Genomic DNA, 21,754 nt, shown 5'->3' on the forward strand with positions numbered 1-21,754 from the left:
TATTCCATTGTTTTGGAAGTAGTAAAATTCTTGAGCTATGTATCTATGTATCATCTATTGAATTCCTTCCAAAAAAATGTATAATCTATTGAACTTTGTGTCACTCCTTTAAAAGTGCTACAATGATCAATTTGCTTTGTTCCTTGGAAATAAAAGGATAAATAGTGCTAATTCCTTTATTTTATTCTCAAATGGCTAAGGAGCTAGTTCAAAACCTAATTCTGAACACTGTCGGAAATACTCCCTATGTTCTTTAATAATATACCAGTACATATAATTTTTCCTGAAAGTTAAACCTTGGGCATCATCTTGTCTTTAGGCCCGAGCTCACCAAGCTCCTGGACGAGGCGCAACGCCGCCCTCTGCGCAACCGGGACAGCGGAGGCCGTTGCCGCCTGCCTAGCACTGTGGCGCGAAGGGGCCGAGGTGGCCCGCACCTTGGGTGGAGCAGAGGGCCGCGGCCGCACCGGAGGGCTGGGCAGAACGGCCTGGGGCACCGGAGCGAAGAGCTCCAGCGCGCCATCACCGCATTTGCCGTCCGTTGCCCCTGGGGGGCCATGGTCTTGCGCTCCTCCAAGCTGCAGGCTGTCGACCTTGTGGGTGATCGCGTCGACATGGAACCCCACCGCGGCCGCAGCCGGCGAGCAGATGCAGGGGCTAGAGAGCGGGACCGAAAGGTCGGCGATGCACGGGAGGATGTCGTCGTCTTCGTGGAACTCCTCCATCACACCAGAGCGCGTGCGAGCATGCGGGGGCGAGCGTCCACCATCTTCAAAGGCCAGCGGGGAGTTGAGGGCGTCGAGCATGGCGTTCTCGATCTCGAGCTGCATGACATCCATGCGCGGTGGGGGGAAGAGCACGCGGCCACCAAGGAAGGAAAAGAAGGCGGCCACGGGGTCCATCTCCTGGGCTGCGCAGCGCGGGGTCGCCGACGACTGGAGGAGTGGGAGTGGCGGGGTGGCCCGAAGTGGCGGCACCTCGGTCGCCGCCTTGCTCTTGGCGCGTCCCTGCTCCAGAGTGCCGTGCCTCCTGCCCGCCGGCGTCCTTCTGCGCCGCCTCGGTGTCGCCTCGATGACGTTAGTGGACTTGCCCTTGGCGTGACATGAGGTGCCCAGGAACGCGTCACGCCACGAGCACCGCTGCTCGCCGGAGTCATCCTCGTCGTGGTCGCGTGGGTTTGGCCGAGGGGCCGCCCGGCAAACAGCAGTGGCCAGCCAAGCCTCCGGCGGCGAGTCTGCGCCTGACCATCTTCGACGCCACCCGTCCAGGAGCCAGGCTCGATGACGCAGGGGTAGGGGCGGTTGTCATCGTCATCGGAGGAGGGGATCCCGCTCTGGCCCGAGTGTGAAGAACGCGGCGAGAGCGGGGTCCAGTCTTCAACTCGATCCACATGAAGCAGCAGATCATAGCGGCGCACGCCCGGCGGCGGGGGGGGGGGGGGCGCGGCGGTCCGGCGGGGAATAGCCGAGGATCTCATCGACGCGGCCAGCTCCCCTCTTCAGCACCCAGAGCGCCCGCTTTGTCGGAATGTGTGTGACATCCCAGGTCCAGAGCCAGCACGCGAAGGTTTTCGTGTGGCCCCGCCCCAGCGTCCTGCTGTCGAGGCGGTCGATGCGGCCGAAGTCGCCGAACGCCTCCTCCGCGCCCTCGAGCGACCAGAACTGCATCAGGAGATCCTCAACGACGATGCGGACGTGTAGGGGCAGCTTCATGAAGGCGGCGTGGTCGTCCTCGTGCCAGGCGCGGATGAAGAACTTAGCGCCGTCCACCCGCAGCACACCGCGTCTCACAGCGTCGTCACGGTGCGCCGGGATGTCGAAGTGCACCAGGAAGACCTCCGGGTGGTGGGAGGTGACACGCAGCTGGAAAGGGGGAGTGCCCAGCTGCGCCTCGATGGCCTTGCCCACCGCCATGGGATTGGTGGAGTGGGCCCCATCGGCAGCGGTGAGGGTGACGGCGTGCAGGCGCAGAACGAGCTCCTCGAGTTCGAGCGCGGGCGAGGCGACCACCACCTTGTTGCTGACGCGCGGGCGCCGGGAGTGGTCGCAGCGGAGGAAGCGGTCCATGGCCGGGAAAGCGGAGGCGGCGGACGAAGGGAAGCGAAGGCGCTCGTGCACCGGAGCTCTAGGAGGAGCCAGGTTCAGCCGATCTCGGGCAGCCCCTCCTGGACCCCCGTTCCTCGGATTTTGTGGGCACTCACGGGCGAAATGGCCTTGGCGCTTGCAGAGGACGCGGCGGAGCGGATCTCTGCAATCCTTGCGGAGGTGGAGCTTGTTGAGGCACCGGAAACACTTCCCTTTGAACATGCTTAAGAAGGCGTCGCGGCCGGCGAACGCATTGAAGCCCTGTTGGCGGTCCGAGGGGCGCTCCCGGCGATGACGCGAATGGACCGCAGGCTCAAAACCAGCGCGCTTTCCCTTCCTGGATCTGGCCTCCGTCCAGCCATGGTCATCGCCCGTAGAGGAAATGACGACAGCTGGGGATGGAGCGACAACCATGGATTTAAGGCGCCCATGCCCGAAAGCAGGGGACACGCCCAGATCCGCTGAGCAAAGCCGCTGCCCCGACCGGGACGGGCCACCTCTCTCCAGGAAACGCGCGTCGAGGCTGGATCTGATCACACGATGGTTGTGGCCGGTGTTGATGGCGAGGCCGAGGCCCTTGACGGACAACCCGAAAACAAGGAACCGCGAGGAGAGAGGGGGCTCCCGTGCTGCGAGCCAGCCGAGGAGGGACGGGACGGGACGGCGGCCATTAAGGCCGGATTTGTGGCCGCCGCTGCTGGAGTGGCCAGCGGCGCAGGGGAGCGAGGGGGGGGGGAGCGCTAGCGGTACTGAATCACTAGTATCAATACGATATATTGTCTCACTTGAGCGAAATGCACTAGTTTCGAAGTTGTATTCAGGAACTCATGATTTATGTAAATCAAGTGAAAATTTGAGGGACTCTAGAAGAAAAGGTCATGTATGTTTACCACTATAGTGGACATTTCACTCATCATCGGCTTGGATTACTTGTACATGCTTTGTGAGACAATATTTCGTAACTGATTAATTTCATGGAAGTGCTAAACTTTGCTCCAGGTAATGTATTCGAACGTTGTAGAAGTGGATCTGCAACTTATTATCAAGGTATTCTCTTATCTTTTAATTGAACAGCCACTCTTAAATAATCACTTTTCTCCGTGATTTATCTTTGTTGAGCATTTTGAACTTTTTTATTGCATAACCTTGAAAAAAGTGATTGACAATAAATAATTAAGAGTCATATCAATGGACGAGAACAACATTTTGGAGCTCAGCCTCCATGGAGGCCGAATTTTTTGAAAATTTCAAAATTCATACCTTTTGGTTCAAAAAAATCAAAAAACATTGTACAAGTATACTAGGATGTGATGTGTATGTGTGTAAAAGTTTAGAATGAAATACCTTGCGATGCGGTCTGTGCAAAAAGAACAAATTCATGGACTTTTGAAATGAATAGTATCATGTGTTGAAAAGTCACAAATTTGTCTTTTTTGCACAACCCTCATTTCAATGTATTTCGTTTTGGAAATTTACACACATGTGTGTTATGCCTACATGTATGTCTATATTTTTTTTCAGAATTTTTTGAAATGTAAAAATATGAATTTTGTTGAATTTTATTATTTTTTTCAGAAACCAGCCTCGATGGAGGTGGAGCTCCAAAAGCAATTTTCTATCAGTGGACATGCTTCTAACTATATATTTATGTATTCGATCACAAATACAGGTAGTGATAGTAGCATTCATTATAATTTATTTACGAAAACCCATTAACAATAAATTGGTACACAAATTATAGCGATTGTGTACAAGCACTCTTTTGGACTTTAGTGCCACGAATGTATAAATTATGTTCCCACTGCAACACACGGACAATTACCTAATTAGATCAAAAGTTGTGTGTATAACTAGGTCATCGTATTTTGCATTTTCTTTGATGATTAATTGTGTTATTTGATATTTAGAGGCAGGGGCTAGTGCTTGAATGAGATGCCATCGGCTCTGCACATTGGCGGGAGAGCATGTGGTGTGGTGGCACCGCCGTTCTCCGGTTGCCTACGTCGGAGGGGTTGGCGGCCGGTGGTGTGTACGCGGCGGCGGCGGGAACTGGGGAGCCCGATGGGATTGTGGAGGGGGGGAGAGAGAGAGAGAGAGAGAGGCGTGTTTGAGGAAGCCAAACCTTTGCCGCGTTGAACTGGTTTTCACAGGGGGGGGGGGGAGGGGGGACCAGCACACAAAAAAAACCTACGTGGCATGCCTAATCAGAACTCATTTAGGTAAAAAATTGATTAATGATAAAATATGGCACGAAGGTGTAAAATGGGGGTATAAATTGAGGATTTTTCTCAAAATTGGATAAATTCTGACAATTTGGTGAATTTGGGGTAAAAAAAATGGAATCAACCCCTTTCTTTTACAAAATGTATGTGCTCGCATTGTTTAAAATATTCCATTGTTTTGGAAGTAGTAAAATTCTTGAGCTATGTATCTATGTATCATCTATTGAATTCCTTCCAAAAAAATGTATAATCTATTGAACTTTGTGTCACTCCTTTAAAAGTGCTACAATGATCAATTTGCTTTGTTCCTTAGAAATAAACGGATAAATAGTGCTAATTCCTTTATTTTATTCTCAAATGGCTAAGGAGCTGGTTCAAAACCTAATTTTGAACACTGTCGGAAATACTCCCTATGTTCTTTAATAACTAGACGAGTCCCGCGCGTTGCCGCGGAACAACCGTATATCTCTACGCATAAAATCATCGTTTTCGTAGAACTAAAAAAAACTCTATAACTGTATGACAATGTGGTAGTCAAACTAAAAAAACTCCCATCATCAAGTGTGGGAAATATAGATCATCCCATGTAAGAAAAGGAGATCAGCCAACTCCTACTGCATAATGGGATTATATTTTCTTTTTGACATGTTGATGGGATTTAAAGCTCACTCACATGCATGCTACCGGTGCATGCTTGCATGCGGGGACATGTTGATGGGATTTAAAACCCACTCACATGCATACGACCGTAAGTTTCTCCATGCTTGCATGCGGCTTAGTGCGGAGCCTTTCAACGTCTAGATCACACGGCTAATATGGACTGATTTAGTTTATCTAACGGCTACATTAATTTTGATGATGTGGCTCAAGGAGAAGGTAGAGAATTCCTATTAGTGGGGGCTAGCTATTTAGATATAGTAGATATACCAGTACATATAATTTTTCCTGAAAGTTAAACCTTGTGAAGTTTGACTCAATCTGTTAATAGAAGAAAAAAAATCTACACCTAGAATACAAAGTACATGTCACGAGATACCTCACAGGTCAAATTTTTCATACTCCGCAATTAACCAGGCTAGGTGCAGTTACAAATATATATTGTCGCGATGTAAAGCTGTGAGATGTGAACTGCCAACTTAATTTCTCTTCCAAAACAACGTTAGGTGGAGTAGATTGGCACGGATAGGGTCATCAATTTTGATAAACATATTGGTCAAGTGTTCGAATCTGATCTTTTAATCACTTGATTGAACTGAGGATATAGCCAATGGTTTTACTAAAAGTAGAACTCAACTTGCGCTCATGTTTGTCAAAACTCTTCAGTTTAAAAACAAAACATATTCTTCCACTACATAATGCAGCAGCAGTGACCTCAATTCCTGTGTCAGTCTTGGCTTTTCTTTTTCTTGTCAACCACTGATGGCTGCTAACTGAGGCATGATTGAGCTAAAATAATAACCATACGTAGTACTCTCTCTTTTTTGCGAATGGACCATACATAACACCCGGGACACTATGAAAATGTCGATCAATACCGTCACAGTGAGTGGGAGTGGAATATTTCCATATAAATCATTCACTGTCCTGACATCACGAAAAATGCCGTGGGAGTCTGATCATGATGTGCCGCGTTAACCGGGTTAGGCGGAGTAGCACAATGTCAAACCGTAAGGTGTGAACTGCCAATTTTAATTTCCTTGCAGAAATAGATCAGCATCAGCACGCACACAAAGTCATCAGTGTCAATAGAAATATTGGTCAAGTATTCAGTTCGTTTGATCTTTCAGTCACTTGAATCCAATGAGGATAGAGCCAATGGTTTTTTTTTTTTTGAAATATCCAGCTTTTCACTGGCATTTCATTAATAAGCAGGAAGCAGTGGGAAAACAAAAGGTAGGGAGATGATCCAGGGGATCAGAGGGCTTGCCACAGATCGGCAATCCTCGAACGATAGAAAATCTAGGGTTTATATCTCATGATGGTTCCCCAAAGGGGCTCTCGATGCAGGATGCACCTGCGGCTCGCCATAGCTCGATGCAGTCTGTCACCCTTGTGATGATGTTGGATGCCCTTGGGGGGGGGGGGGGGGGGGGTTCTGAAGGTGGCGTTGTTCCGTTCATGCCATATCTCCTAGCAAACCAGCAAAAGCATAGTGTTGATGCCTTTTCGCCATCCTGGTGCGGCCCTGTCTAGGACGGCGATCGCAATGGAGGAGTGCTGGAGGTCTCGCCAGCTCGCAGCCAGAGCTAACGAGGCGCAGCCCGTCCGTGAGCTAATCGCTTCCCAGACGCCCTTGGCCATTGGGCACTCCCAGAACAGATGCTTCGAGGATTCAAGGTTTCGAGTGCATAGCTGGCAGAAGTACTCGTTCTTCCAGCCGCGGCGTTGAAGTCTGTCATTGCACCACAACCTGTTTTGCAGCATGAGCCAAGCAAACATCTTGATCTTCCCGGGGGCCCAAACATTCCATATGATCTTGCCGAAAACCGAGGACGTCATGCCCTGGAACCCTCGAGGATCAAGGACCTAGCCCATGGTTGTACTGAACACCCGATAGGCTGATGAAGCCGAGTATTCGCCCGTCCGCTCGAGGATCCATCTAATGGAGTCAGGGGTGCCCGCATGAAGATCGTCAGCTACGCCATGGAGTCGCCTATGCAAGGCCAGGACGTCGTGGATCAGATGTTCAGTACAACCATGGGCTAGGTCCTTGATCCAGTTGTTGTCTGCCAGGGCCTCCTTCACCGTCCTGTTCTTTCTCCGGGCATGCCGAGCCAGGCGCGGGTATTGCTGGGCGAGCGTGCCCGGCCCCATCCAGTGGGAGTGCCAGAAGGACGCTGTCGCGCCATCGCCGATGCTAACCGAGGTGGCCGTCGTGAAGAGGGAGAGGTCGTCGTCATTGCATATGTAACCTTTGTCCCGAAGGCGCGGGACGATTTGTTTGACCAGCAGGTCATTATGTCATTAGTGACATGGCTAAATTGTCTTTGTTGACATTTTCTGATGTTCTATGTGCGCTGCGAGCACGGTGGCGCTGCAAGTTAAAACGGCCACGCCTCCGCTCACCACCGCCGCACATCTCCACCGAAAGTGGAACCCCCGTTTGCTCGCGCGTCGGCTGGTTTCTGGCTCTGCCGCCCTGCCTGCTTCTCCCGATCCCCTTCCGAGGTAACCCGTTAGCTTGGCTGCCTCAGCACTGTCTCACACCACCGACCCACCCTTTCAGTTCCGTGGAGATTCCAGTTGGTTCGTACGACCAAACCTCTGATTCTATCTTCTGTGCCTCAGTCAAACCTGCCCTGCCTTCTGAATTCACTCTTATTTATTTGCTTATTCGTTTGCACCACTGTTAATGATTTAGCATAAAAAAGGAATGGATTCCACAACCTAACCCCTTCCGTGGCCATCTTGTTTTTTGCAGTTTAGTTGGCCGGCATGGCTGCTGAATGCGAGAGCTGCAACTGCAGTGCCTGGGCAGCAAATGATCCCTCTGGAGTACTCTCCCCTCACAGTTTCAACCGTAGGTAATCAAACACGCAACACTCCCTTCCCTTGTGAGATTTTATTTACAAGGAAAAGTCAACGTGCCAGATATAGACATCTACTTTGTGCTAGCCCAGTTATGTGTTTATCTTTCTTCTCTGAATACATATAGACTTCTACTGTATGTGCTAGCCCAGTTATTCATCGGTGTAAATTATGAGCAGACATCCTTGCGGATGCCGACTGAATTAACTGCTTTGTTAGCGTCTTACTTTCTTCTTATAACTAGCGACTATGCATATGCTACACTGATTAATTACCAGGGCTGTACGACATGATGATGTTTCTTTGAGGATCACACACTGCGGTGTCTGTTTTGCTGATGTTCAGTGGACAAGAAATTTGCACCATGACTCGGTGTACCCTTTAGTCCCTGGGTAAGCTTTTCAGATCACTGTATTTGTTTCAAAAAAAAATTGGGAACAACAAATGCATTTTTCCCTTTCTGTTGATTGACCCCGTTTAGTCACTAGAATCCTGTACTACAAATAAAGGTTTATCTGCTAACCTACTATTCGATGTGGTTATAGGCATGAGATTGCTGGAGTTGTAACCGAGGTCGGTTCAGACGTCATGGACTTCAAACTGGGCGACCATGTGGCTGTTGGGACATACATCAACTCATGCCGTGACTGTGACAACTGCAACAGCCTCCTCGAGAACCACTGCTCAAATTTTGTTTTCACTTTCAATGGTGTTGATACGGACGGTACTGTCACAAAGGGAGGATATTCCAGTCACATTGTAGTTCATGAACGGTATGGATGCATTCTCTACTGAAAGTTCTGAATTTGGTGTAGATTGTCTATGTCCATCTTTTTTGCCTCCAAGTCAAAACTCAATTTTCTCGTATAATAAGAATCTTGCATTTCCTGCTAATTCGTGACAGATACTGCTATAAAATACCTGATGGCTACCCACTGGAAAAGGCCGCACCTTTAGCTTGTGCTGGGATCACTGTGTATACACCGATGATACGGCATAACATGAACCAGCCAGGAAAATCACTTGGTGTCATTGGTCTTGGTGGGTTGGGTCACATGGCAGTGAAATTTGGGAAAGCCTTTGGACTGAATGTGACAGTTTTGAGTACAAGTGAATCGAAAAGAGATGAAGCTATCAACCTTCTTGGTGCAGATAATTTTGTGGTATCATCAGATAAAAACCAGATGGAGGTACTGAACATCTTTAATATCTTTAAAGCTGAGTCTGAAACAACTTACAACAGACCACAACAAGTACATATCTCCTTACCTTATGTTATATTCCAACTGAGAAAACATAAATGCACAAAGGATCAGAGCTTATTATGCAATCGATAGTGCTTATACTATTTTGTGCTAGCTGAATTCTGCTTGTTATTCTTCTCACTATGCTTATACTAAGTGAGAATAATGAAATGATTTACTTTTGCAGTCCCTGAAAAATTCTCTGGATTTCATTGTCGATACTGCCTCTGGTGACCACCCATTTGACCCTTATCTCGCGCTTCTGAAAGTCCGTGGCGTAATGGCACTAGTTGGCTTTCCTGGAGAAATCAGAGTGCATCCTGCATCACTCAATCTTGGTAAAAAAAACCTTACTATTAGCTATACAGTTAAAATAATTGCAGGGTGAAAAGTTCCATTATTTTTATCTTTTATGGTTCTATGCATGAGACTGTATGCCGTAGAACACACCACTGGTTGTTGGTTTCCTGGTTCAAAACTTGGCGACGACTTGAGGATATATAAGCATACAAATGTTGTTACCGGTGTTTTCGTGTAATGAAACTGGCTTTCGGCCCTTTGTCAAAAGATAACTAATCAGAACTCACTGCAGGTGCACGGACTCTATCTGGCAGTGTAGTCGGAGGCACCAAGGACACCCAGGAGATGATAAACTTCTGCGCGGTAAACAAAATATACCCAAATGTTGAGGTGATAAAAATAGACTACATCAACAAGGCTCTCGAGAGGCTTGTCAACCGGGATGTGAAGTATCGGTTTGTAATCAACATAGAGAGCTCTTTCAAGTAATATCTTCACGGTTGGCACATTTTCGAATCCTTATAAAAGTGTGTAGAATAAAGTTGAATCTTGCAAACAATCGCGGCTGACTAGTGATAGAGGGCTTTCCTCTGTAATGTGATGGTATGCTTTCCGGTCCGTGATAGAAGATTGTTGTGAAGATACGCATATTACTTTCAGAAAATATGTAAATAGACCTCCTATGGATGCTCAATTATTGTAGTATCAAATTTTCTGAATTTTCGACTGATCAACACGTGAGCAATGGTCAGATTGAAGAGAGGAAATAATGTCCAAAACAGCTGAAGCCAGTAGGACCTTTGATAGACATATTGGAAAATTTTACCTCACTTATTTCCGGGGCTGATCAAGAACCTGCATCACAGAAGCAAATATCATGTCACTATACGTTTCGAGCTTCGACAAACTATTTGGAAACAATTTATGTTTAGACAAAAATGAATCAAATCTCTTATTTTCGTTTTCCTTTCTTAAATCGGAATTTTTTTTAAATGAATTTAAATTTTTTCAAATTTCGTGAACATCATTTCACAAATTTCATGAACTTATTTTCAAATCCATGAACATTTTGAAATTCATGAACTTTATCAAATTCAGTGGGTTTTTTAATTCATGAAGTTCTTAAAAATTCATGCACTTTATAAATTTTCATGAAATTAATTTTCAAATTAGTGAACTTTTTTGAGATTATGTGAACATTGTTCGCATTTGTAGATTTTCAAAGTCATGAACTTTTTCGAATTTCATGATTTGTTTATCAAATTTGTGATTTGTTTGAATTTTTGTGATTTTGTTTCAAATTCATGAACATTTTTAATATTTGGGAACATATTTTGGAATTTCATGGCCTCATTTTAAAAAATTTGAACTTTTATAGAAAAATTACAAAGTTTTTAAACATATCATGATTTTTTTTAAATTTATGCACCTTTTCTAGGCTCGCGAACTTTTTTCAAATTCGTGACCTTTTTGTGTCCGCTTTTATTTCAAATTCGTGAATTTAAAAAAATCATGAGCACATGGAACTTTTTTCCAGCGGTCAGCAACATATCCTAATCCATGTGCTCATACGCTCACCCGCGCCTGCTCACCTGCTCGGCCGCTCAGTGTGAGAGCCGCATTGCTGGGCTGGCCAAAAAATCCTATCGCGTGAGCGCTGAATGGCTTACCTGGCGCAACAAGCGCTCATTAGGAGCTCCCTACATTCAGGGAGTAGCATCAAATAGACTGCACCACGCACAGGAGGCTGCCCGACTGGGCCCGCCTATGAAGCTGGAAGGATGACTACCATGGGCATGTCCACCTGCTCGAAAAGGTTGTGACCATGTTAAGATGTTCAAAACTAAACCATGTTAAATGTAGAGTGTTCAGGTTGTCTAGAAGGCTCCGTCTGAGAGCATGTTGTTTTCCAACTTCCTTCAAATGGCCCCATATTTTCCACCAGCTTATATGACCAATTCAAGGCACCATGCCAAAGTTGTTTGTGTTTTGGGAGATTCTTGCATTTTGGAGTTTTCTAGGTGAAAATGGTCGATAAATGGCCAGACATGACGCAACTTGTATACGGTGTCAGAATTCATTAAAATCTGGCATGGATGCCTACTATAGGCATGCGCATCTACTGAAAAACGTTGGGGGTCATTTGACACATGTCCTAAAAAATAAAGTTGAATGGAGTGTGTTCGCTTTGGTGAGAAGGCTCCGTCCAAGAGCACGTTGTCTCTTGACATCCTTGAGATGAGCCAATTTTTTCCATGAGTTTATATGGCCAATTAAAGGCACCATGCCATGTTTTCTTAGTTTTAGACAATTTTTGTGTTTTCTGGAGTCTTCTCGATCAAAAAAGGCCGATAAATGGCCGGACATGTCGCACTTGCATATGATGTCGAAAATCGTTCAAACCTGGCATGCATGCCTACCATGGGCATTCCCACCTACTTGCAAAATTTTGGGTCATTTTAAGAATGTCTGAAAGTAGATCATGTTCAACGGTGGGTGTTTGGCTAGGCGAGAAGGGTCCGTTTGAAAGCATGTTCTTTTGACATCCGTTAAATGGCCCCAATTTTTTTTCCACCATCATCTATGACCAATACAAGGCACCATGCCAAGTTCTTCGAGTTTTTGACAATTCTTGCACTTTTTTTCAAGTTTTCTTGGTGAAAATTCGCCAATAAATGGCCAAACGTGACACAACTTGCATACGATGTCAGAATTAGTTCAAACCTAGCATGGATGCCTCATATGTCCGTGCCAGGTTGCTGCAGGAAGTTGAGATCATTTACCAATTGTCCAAAAAACCACCAGTTTAGAGGAGTGTGCTAGACTAGGCCGGATAGGTGCATCTATGAGTATGTTCTTTTTCCAAATTTGATTGCATTTGTTATTTGCAATTTCCTTCATTATCAATCAACATAAACATTCTTTTATATCCTAGCTATTTCTTTAAATTTCTTAACAGTTTTGTAATTTCAAATTGTGTATGAAAATTTTACAAACTTGAACACTTTTTCCAAAAAAATTACCAAGTTCCCAACAATTGATATTAAACACAAATTGAAAATAACGTACTTTTTCTTAAAATTTATCAACTTTTTTAAAATGCAAACATTTCTTCAATTTGGGAACAAACAATTAAAAATGGGCACATTTTTTGAAATTCAAGAACATTTATTTAAAATGTAACAGTATATGAAAACAAGAAAAAAGTTTGGTATTCCAAATAATATTTCAAATATTTTAAGGTTTCAAAAACAATAATAAATTTCAAAAATGAGAAAAATGAATTAACAAGAAAAGAAAGAAACATGAAAAATAGAAATTAAACGCTTAGGCCTTGGCCCAACTAGGCGACCGCATTGCTCCCCGTTGGGTGCCTATTGGGCCAGCCCAAGCGTTAGCAGATTTGAATAAAGTTCATCAATTTTTAAAAAAATGCTCACGAATTTAAAAGAATTTCAGGTTTTAAAAAAAAGTTCGTCAAAGTTAAAAAGAGTTTGTGGATTTGAGAAAAAGTTCACGGATTTGAAAACAAAGTTCATGAATTTAAGATAACGTTCACAAATTTAAAAAGTTGACAATTTTAAGAAATAATCCATGATTTAAAATAGTTCATGAATTTAAAAAAATAATGAAAGAGAAAAATAAAATAACAAAAGAAATAGCGGACAAACAAAAACCAAAAAAAAAGAAACAAGCTCGCATTGGTTAGTGTTATATTTGAAAAGGAAAAAAAGGTAACTAGACACAATAAGAAAGTAGTCCAGTTGATTATTGCCGTAGGTGTTGGGTTCGAATCCTATCAGACACACATTTATTGAAGGTTTTAAATAAGTGGGAAAAAGGTAGCAAATGGGCCAGCCCAAGTGGCACGACACACAAGCCGTGTATAGCGCGGTGCGGGCGACGTATTTTAAGAAGAGACCATCCTACCACTTATTTTGAAGGGGTGTGGAGAGATCTCAGCGCTCAATGTGTTTAGGGGTGGGATGTACCGAAGCAGAAGTGACAAAATAAACATGAATGATGCACCAATATGTCGATGCCTATATAAAGTTTGCTTACTTCTCTTGTAGACTGACATGTCTCACTACTACAGGATGCTGTGAACATGACAATATAATCAGAGATCTTCGACGAAATTATGTGTGATGCATTAATGCAAACGGTGTTTCTGTAGTTCTTCGGTATATGTACTTGTGCATCGAATTATGCATTCATCCTTGAACCTATATTTATAATAAACATGGTTTGATATGAAAAAAGTGATTGTCTACTTTCAAATTCAAAATCTATGAATTTTAAATGCAGGAAATAAATTAGGGATAAATTATATTCCGTAGGCCAGTACACTGCACACGGTTTGCGAAAGCAAAACGTATGTGATAAACATCAAGACTAGACACGTTTCTCAAATCTACTACGTGTGCGATGAATCTCCACTGCACACACGATTAGCCAAGAAAAATGTGTGAGATTGACAACAGCAATGCACACAGCTCCTTCTTATTAAATGTTTGCGAAAGTTACCTTATCACACACGCTTGGCAATTATTGACTGTTTATGATGTCGTGCGCATCGTAAACGTTTGCTCATAGAAGAACACGTGCGATAGGCCTTCATCTGAGGCGGGTACGACGGATGAATCATGTGGGATATATTTAAGATTCACATATATATTTTTATAGGGACAAGTATATGCACTCATACAATGAATCGCATACAGTCGAGGAAAAGTAAATGTGTGTGATTGTCTGTTTATCATACACGCTCTACAATCGTGGACTGTTTATGATCGGGCGTGCATCGCAAACGTAGCATCATAGAATACCTACTGCGATTATAATGCGAGCACAAACGAGTAGGAAGGATGAAGCGTTTGGGATATTCTACATATCAGAAATAGTTGTCTAAAGACTCGCATTCGGGATAGATGCCGGCATCGCATACGCTTAGTTATACAAAACGTATGCATTGCCACTTCCTATCCCCGACGGTTTCTGGGTCATGTGGAAAGGACCCCCTATCACACACACTGGCAAGACGGCGGTTTAAAATGCCGTCGCAAAAAGGGTTTAAAAACCGTTTGTATAGCAGCTCGTTGTACTAGTGTTTGCTACACAGTTGTGAACACATTTATTTTTTTTCTTTGTCTTTCTTTGCGAGAAAACTTTCGATCTATTCATCTTCAATCATATCAATACAATAAACATCAAAAATAATAAAAATTACATCCAGATCCGTAGACCACCTAGCGACGACTACAAACACTCCTCCACAAAATACATGTTGGAGGCATGTCCTCGGGGGGTACTACATCACATATATGTATTGATCATAATTCTAATGTATTTCTTTCAAAAGAAACAAAAAAGGAAGAGAAGATGATGCCGAGGAAGAAAAGAAGAAAATGCAAGAAAGATGTCTCAATAAGGAGCTGTTGAAGTGTATATGTGGATTGGCTAGCCCTTTCTGTCAATTCGGACTTTTGGTTGTGTTGGCTAGTGTTGGAAATATGCTCTAGAGGCAATAATATTTATATTATTATATTTTCTTATTCATAATTCAAGAGTTTATATTCTATGTTATAATTGCTATGATCCTGGAATACATGATTAAGTGGAAAACTCATATGCACGTGTGGAATGAGAAACGATTAAATAAAAGATTCCTAGTCTTGCCTACAGGACTAGCTCAAGCGTTGTTGGCGATCATATTTTTCAAATTTTAAGATATTGTTAAGTATCAAACAATAGCCCTAAAAAAACATTGAGATTATGACATTGAAAGAATGATCATATTGAATCGACCCAAATTTGTCTGCTATGAATTGAGTAATATTGTCTATAATCAATTGTAATAACACGAAGTGTTAACATGTGATTTTGCTCCTTAGACCATGAGAGTATTGTAGTCACTTCTTACCGTAAGGTGAGCTTTGGGGTTGCTCAAATGTCACCTGTAACACGGCGATCATAACGACAACTTACAGGTTCATCCGAAAGTTTGACAAGGGACTAGATAGCTCAAGAGTGAGGTTTGCTCCTCCGGCAATGGAGAGATATTCTTAGGGCCCTCTCGGTGTGATGGCGTCCATAATCATCTAGCTAGACACAAGTGACTATGTCACGGGGATACATGCTTATAATAAGAACTTGCAGGACATCTTTTGTCCTACCCTCCCGTGGCAGCGGGGTCCATAAGAAAATCTAAGGGATATTAAGGCCTCCTTTTAATAGACAACCGGAACAAAGCATTAGCATATGAGGAATACATTAACTCCTCAGACTATGGTAATCACCAGAAAGAATCCCAATTAATGTCACGATGGTGTATGAGGATCATAACACGTAATAGGTGAATACAACTTGCAAGATAGGATCAATAACTCAAATATATTCATGAAAACATAGACGGTTCTGATCTGAAATCATGACACTCGGGCCCTAGTGACAAGCATTAAGCATAGCAAGGTCATAGCAACATCAATCTCAGAACATAGTGGATACTAGGGATCAAGCCCTAACAAATTGACTCGATTACATGACAAATCTCACCCAACCCCATCACCGTCCAGCAAGCGTACGAAGGAATTACTCACTCCCGATGGTGAGCATCATGAAATTGGTGATAGAGAAGGGTTGGTGGTGATGATGGCGATGAACCCCCCTCTCCGGAGCCCCGAACGGACTCCAGATCAGCCCTCCTGATGAAGAATAGGAGATGGTAGTGACTCCGTATCGTAAAACGCAATGAAACTTCTTCTCTTATTTTTTTTCTCGGGAAGACGGTATTTATAGACTTAAGATTAGGGTCAGCGGAGCCAAGTGGGCCCCATGAGGTAACATGGGCGCGCCTAGGGGGTGGTCGCGCCCTGTTGCCTTATGGGAAACTGGTGGCCCCCTCATGTGGATATTCACTCCATTATTTTATATATGTTCCATATAAAATCTCCAAAAAGTTTCGTCCAATTCTGGGAACTTTTATTTCTGCACAAAAATAACACAATGATAGTTCTGCTGAAAACAGCGTCAGTTCGGGTTAGTTTCATTCAAATCGTGCAAATTACAGTCCAAAACAAGAGCAAAAGTGTTTGGAAAAATAGATACGACGAAGTTGTATCAATAAGCTAAGACGTTGGGCGGCGGAGGAGGATTCGGCGGTTGCGGGGGCGGCGTTCACACCCTATAAAATAGATCGAGGAAGTAGCTCGATCGAGAGAGGAGTCGTGCAGTGTGTTTTTTTTCCCGTCGGTGTTCGAGAGGACTTCGTTTGGCTGATTTTTCTCTATTACGTGCGAGGAGGCATCATTCCCTGGTTTTTGCTACGTGGGAGGGGAGCGTTTTGGCGGGAGGAAAGACAAAAAAAACCAGACAAAGGTGGGAGGAGAAACGAATAAAAGCCAAACGAAGATGAGAGGAGAGATGAAAATAAACCGTGGAGCGAAGACTACCGAGTCCCCCTTTAGGAATACATATATATGTCAGTAGGAACATTTCCTACTGTCTTGAATGCTAAGAAAACCAAGAACACTATGAAGATGGCGGTAACGATCAAACTCACCGACGAGCAGAGTAGCGAAAGCAGTGACGAGTCGTGCAGCGCGACGATTGCCACCGATTCCCATAGCTAGGTTTTAGCTCCTAGTCGCGAGAATGTTCCCCAAGACAAGAGTCGAATTGAGGTATCTACGCGTTTCGAAGTCCGGCAGAATTTAGACGTCCAGGAAGAACTCTGAGAAAACTAGAGAGAGAAAGCCTAGCAACACTTCTCATCTAATTAAGAATCTATATTAGACCAATTAGACCGAGATTAGAGCACATCTAATTAGAATCTTAAACACTTAGGCCAATCAGACCGATAGAGCGTGGAGCTATGCGGGAGTGATCCCCTTTGGATTGGTGTGTTGCAATAGGGAGCCTTCCACACATATATAAAGGTGGAGAGGGAAGGGGGCCCAACAGGAGCAATCCTTCTGCTCTTCCATTTCGTGAAAGCAGGGAAGGACTCCCTCCTTAATAGGATTCGGTATAGGCCTTCCTTAGGGAGGTAGCACCCTATGTGGGCCCCACTAGGACAACTACGGGTGATCATCTCATGACAGTTATTCACAACTTTCTTACACAAATAAAATCTCATATTTTCCAGATGTCCTCGGAACCCATTACGAGACCCCCTCCCAACTTTTAATATACAAATCCAGACTTTGCAAAATCATGTTAAACTTTTTGACAATTGAGCAAATTTTCTATAAATTCAAATCAATCTTTAGACTGTTGGTTCTTAATTGGGTTCCAATCTTCATCCCGCTTCCCTTGTTAGATATCTAAAGCCACTAGCCATCCACACATTTCTCAAATGTGCTGCCAGGTGTAGCTATCCACCTATTTCTCAAACGCACTGCCAAGAGGCGCTAGCCCTCTATCCTTATTGCCCACATTTCTCGACCCTCCATCATAGTCACAGATGTCATTTCCTTGTCTGCACGTGTCTAATTATGCTATCTCCACCATCTCCCATCGCCAACTGCCCACCGCTCACCTAAGTCGTCGCAAATCCCCTTGGATGCAACACATATATGCTATTCAAATTCTATTAAATGCAGTTAATTTCAAATTGCTGGTGATAGCCTATAGCTTCAGCCTGAATTTGGTTCTTACCTCCCTTTCGGTAGACCTCCAGACCTTAAACCTAGCCAGTCTATTGCCAGATGCGTCGCTAGGAAATGGTCACCTTCTTCACCCCCCTCATGAATGCAATTAAATGCCTTCCATAGTCTTGTGTGTGGATTTAGGTAATCAACTTTTTCCAGCCAAGTAAATTTTCTACAAATTCAAATGTTTGGATCTAAATCGTGTTCATATCTTCACCCCGCTTCCCTTTTTAGATCTCTAAACCCTAAACTAGTCATCTACCTATTTCTCAAACACGTCGCTAAGTAGCACTCGCCATCTATCCTTCTTGCCCTAATTTTTCGCACCACCACCATAGTTGTAGATGTCATTTCCTTGTCTATCATGCCTCTAAGTGTCTGATTAAGCTTCTCCACCATATCCCACCTCTCACCTAAGTCGCCGCAAACCCCCTTGGACGCACATATATGTTATTCGGATTCTAATCTCTGTAGTTAGTTTCAATTTATTGGGGACAACTTAGCTTAAACCTAAATCTGGTTCATATCTCCCTTTTGCTAGACCTCTAAACCTTAAACCTAGCCAGCCTATCGCCACACCCGCCGCTAGGAAATGGACACCTTCTTTCTCCCCTCGCGAATGCAATTCAATGGCCTTCCGTATAGTCGTTTGTGTGAATTTAGGCAACAAATCTTTTGCCAGCCGAGGAAATTTTCTGTAAATTCAAATCAACCTTTGGACCGTTGGCTTGGATCTGAATGAGGCTTTATCTTCCCCTCGCTTCCCAGTTGCCGAGATCTCTAAACCCTAACACTAGCCAATCCACCCATTTCTCAAACGTGCCGCCGAGCGGCGCTCGCTCTCTTTACTTTTTGCCCTTGTTTCTCACCCCCTCCACCATAGTCTTAGTATCGTAGATGTCATCTTTTTTTTTCTTTTTGCGGGTGCGTAGATGTCATCTTCTTGTCTCTGATGTCTCCACATGTCCGATTACACCATCTCCGCCATCTCCCACCGCCCACCTAAGTCGCCGCAACCCCCCTTGGTCGCAGTCCATATATCTTGTTCAAATTCTAATTTATGTATTTAATTTCAAGCATTGATATGCACTACTACGGACTGTTTCTTCTTGTTGTTGAACAACTGATCCAACAGTTTTTGATCAAAAGGCTAAACTGAACAAAAGAAGGGGAGCAAAAGAAAAAAAAGATGAAGAAAATAAAGCTAGGAAAAGCCAAGTCTACTCTAAAACTATTCCTCCCGCATCACGAAAAGTTGACGCAGACGCTGCCGTTCTTGGCGCATCCGCACGCCGGGCACGCCTGCGCTGCGGCCGCGCACGGCGCGCACACGCAGAGGTGCCGGCACGGCAGCAGCAGCACCACGGCCGCGCCGTCGCCGCACCCCTTGCACCCTCCGACTCCTGTCGGAGCCGGCGTGCCCACCTCCTCCTCCGCGCAGATGGGCACCTGGTTCTCCCCCCAGCAGCACGACTCGGCGTCGTCCTGACCGTCGCCGCCGCCGCCGCCACGGGCCGCCTGCGCGTTGAGCACCCGCTGCAGGTCGGCCCGGAGCACGTTGGCCGCGGCCTCGTGGGACTGCGCGGCGTCGCGCCACATCTGAGCCTCCATATAGAGGTTCCTGATGCGCTCCTCCAGCGCCCAGTTCATGCCCCTGACCCGCTCGATCTCGTCGTCCTTGGCCTTGAGCCGCTTCGCCGCCCTGGCCTCCACGGCCGACACGATGAGCCTCATGTGGCTCCGCCTCTGCTCCGCCAGAGCAGCCCACATCTTTCTCGCCTGCGCCATCGACCACCTTTAATAACAAACAAAAGCTATAGAGGAAAAAAAGCCGGAAACGAGGCGATTAATTTGATCAGGGGACTCACATGTCTGTGCAGGATGTGGTCGACGGCGACGGTCTGCTGTTGCGCGTGGGCCGCAAGAACGTCGCCGGGCACGGACGACCGCTCGTCGACGCGCCTCCGCTTGTTGCCGGTGGTCATTTCCTGAGCGCCGTCGCCCTTCCTGGCCAGATCAACCGCGGCCAGAGCCAACAGCTCCGAGTGCTGATCCGCGGCCAACGTCGGCGTGAAGAGGGCCGCGGCGCCGTAGCAAGGCCCGCTCGCAGTCGCAGGCATGGCGGCGGCCGAGGCGCCCGGCCGGTTGGCGAGCTGGTGGTGGCCGCCGCCGGTGGCGAGTAACATGTGGCGCAGGCGTTGCAGGTCCACGGCCATGGCGGTCTGCTCCTGGCACTGGGAGGCCGCGCGCGGGGAGGACGCGCCTATATATACACACAGGCAGAGGCAGCCAAGGGAAGGCGATGGCGATGGTTAGTCAGATGTGGCGATGAGTCATGTCATGGATGGATCGGCGCGAGCGCGGCCGGGGTGGCGAAGAAAGAAACAAGGAGGTCCGTCCTTGGATGACGGTAGGCGGCCGAGTATTTATGGTGCGTGCGTGACCGATCGAGAAGAAAGCAACTGACGATGAGATTGACCCTCCGATTATCCTTCTCGTTTTCAGGAGCGATTTCCTTTTATTTATGCCTTCCGTTTCAATCAAAATCTGCCTTTAATAATTTGATTTAATTTGGAGTAGAAACCAATAATATATTTGGCCGCATATACACAAGGGTCTGCAACCAACGGATGCATATATATGAAAATATATATGGGGTCGAGTTCATCGCTTGATTTGCAGAAGAAGACCAAATCATTCAAGTTAGTAGGTTGTGGCGCCAAATCAGCAGGAATCGTTGAGGCTGCTTAGATAGATCTGCACGAATCTTGGGGTCTAAGGAAACCCACAACAAAACAAATTACCACGCGCTCTCTGGACTTGTAAAGCGCCGTGGTTAGGCTGGTCATAGTGGGGAGTAATTTAGACTAGTGTCATGCATATGACACTAGTTTAAATTACTATTTTCATAATGCAAAGTAATACTCCCTCCATTCTAAAATATAGTGCGTCCGCGCTTTTCGAGGTCCAACTTTATTCATAAATTTAACCAACGAGACCAATTGCGGCGGGAGAAAAAATTATATAATTAAAAACTTCTTTCGAATACGAATTCACTGATATAATTTTTGCTCCCGCCGCAATCGATCTTGGTAGTTAAATTTACGGTCAAAGTTGAAACACGTGGATAGAGGAAGCACTACATTGTGGAATGGAGGGAGTATAATAGATGGCTTCATTTATTAGCTTGTAGACTCATCTTGTTTTGGAAAGCGCTATATTACAGTAACATATACCACTTATCATTAACTACATGCTACGTAAGTAAAATTTTCTTAAAATACGTTATGTTACTAGATAAGTTACTCCTACTATGACTAGCCTGACCAGCCTTAGTGGAGGGCAATTCGATCGGAGAAGAAGGGAAACTGCATGCATGCATGCGTTTGGCGCGTTACGTAATTAAGTTCATGCACTGTATCTGCATGCACTAGGCTCACAATTAACCCACGTACTTTAATGTGCTGATCGAGATATACTCCTAGGAGTACTATATGCGTTTTTTTGGCTGGTTATAGCTGTAGACGTACGGTTGAGAAAAAAAGAAGCACATTATAGGTATATAAATAATAAGGGAGTAAGTTAAAGCGTAGAGGTAGAGACGAGGGCTCAAAATTAGCAAGGACATAAATGAGTTCTTGCCTATACTGTGCTCTGGTGCAAATCCGGCCGATTGATCTGTACGTTCAATTTGATTACCAAAAAAGATTTCTAATCTAATGCCA

At 45.1% G+C, this 21,754-nt stretch overlaps 2 protein-coding genes and 1 pseudogene across 3 annotated transcripts; 1 reads left to right on the plus strand and 2 right to left on the minus strand.

The window, feature by feature from the left end:
* Nucleotides 1-290: 290 nt before the first annotated feature.
* LOC147981262 (uncharacterized) lies at nt 291-2,066 on the minus strand (annotated as a pseudogene).
* A 5,272-nt stretch (nt 2,067-7,338) lies between these two features.
* On the plus strand, nt 7,339-10,097 carry LOC147981263 (putative cinnamyl alcohol dehydrogenase 1). 2 transcript variants are annotated; one of them, XM_087513910.1, is made up of 7 exons: nt 7,339-7,474; nt 7,728-7,830; nt 8,113-8,226; nt 8,380-8,607; nt 8,739-9,024; nt 9,266-9,416; nt 9,671-10,097. In XM_087513910.1, the coding sequence occupies exons 2-7, from the start codon at nt 7,742-7,744 to the stop codon at nt 9,865-9,867; spliced, it is 1,065 nt and encodes a 354-aa protein (XP_087370036.1). In that variant the 5' UTR covers nt 7,339-7,474; nt 7,728-7,741; the 3' UTR covers nt 9,868-10,097. The 2 variants fall into 2 exon arrangements, with proteins under 2 accessions (XP_087370036.1, XP_087370035.1); XM_087513909.1 differs by having other exon boundaries at nt 7,342-7,552.
* Nucleotides 10,098-19,108: 9,011 nt separating this feature from the next.
* Nucleotides 19,109-20,418, minus strand: LOC147981264 (E3 ubiquitin-protein ligase BOI-like). Its single transcript, XM_087513906.1, has 2 exons — nt 19,898-20,418; nt 19,109-19,808 (listed from the first exon to the last, which is right to left on the minus strand). The coding sequence occupies exons 1-2, from the start codon at nt 20,243-20,245 to the stop codon at nt 19,275-19,277; spliced, it is 882 nt and encodes a 293-aa protein (XP_087370032.1). The 5' UTR covers nt 20,246-20,418; the 3' UTR covers nt 19,109-19,274.
* Nucleotides 20,419-21,754: the final 1,336 nt, after the last annotated feature.

The sequence above is a fragment of the Triticum urartu genome, chromosome 3A (assembly GCF_056163025.1).
Source record: "Triticum urartu cultivar PI428250 chromosome 3A, HENAU_Tu73, whole genome shotgun sequence".
NCBI classification, from domain to species: Eukaryota; Viridiplantae; Streptophyta; class Magnoliopsida; order Poales; family Poaceae; genus Triticum; species Triticum urartu.

Coding starts and splice junctions, on each gene's coding strand:
- LOC147981263 (XM_087513910.1), top strand. CDS start 7,742: ATGGCTGCTGAATGCGAGAGCTGCAACTGCAGTGCCTGGGCAGCAAAT. Junction 7,831..8,112: donor CCTCACAGTTTCAACCGTAG/GTAATCAAACAC, acceptor ATTAATTACCAG/GGCTGTACGACATGATGATG. Junction 9,417..9,670: donor TCCTGCATCACTCAATCTTG/GTAAAAAAAACC, acceptor AACTCACTGCAG/GTGCACGGACTCTATCTGGC.
- LOC147981264 (XM_087513906.1), bottom strand. CDS start 20,245: ATGGCCGTGGACCTGCAACGCCTGCGCCACATGTTACTCGCCACCGGC. Junction 19,809..19,897: donor ACCACATCCTGCACAGACAT/GTGAGTCCCCTG, acceptor TCGATGGCGCAG/GCGAGAAAGATGTGGGCTGC.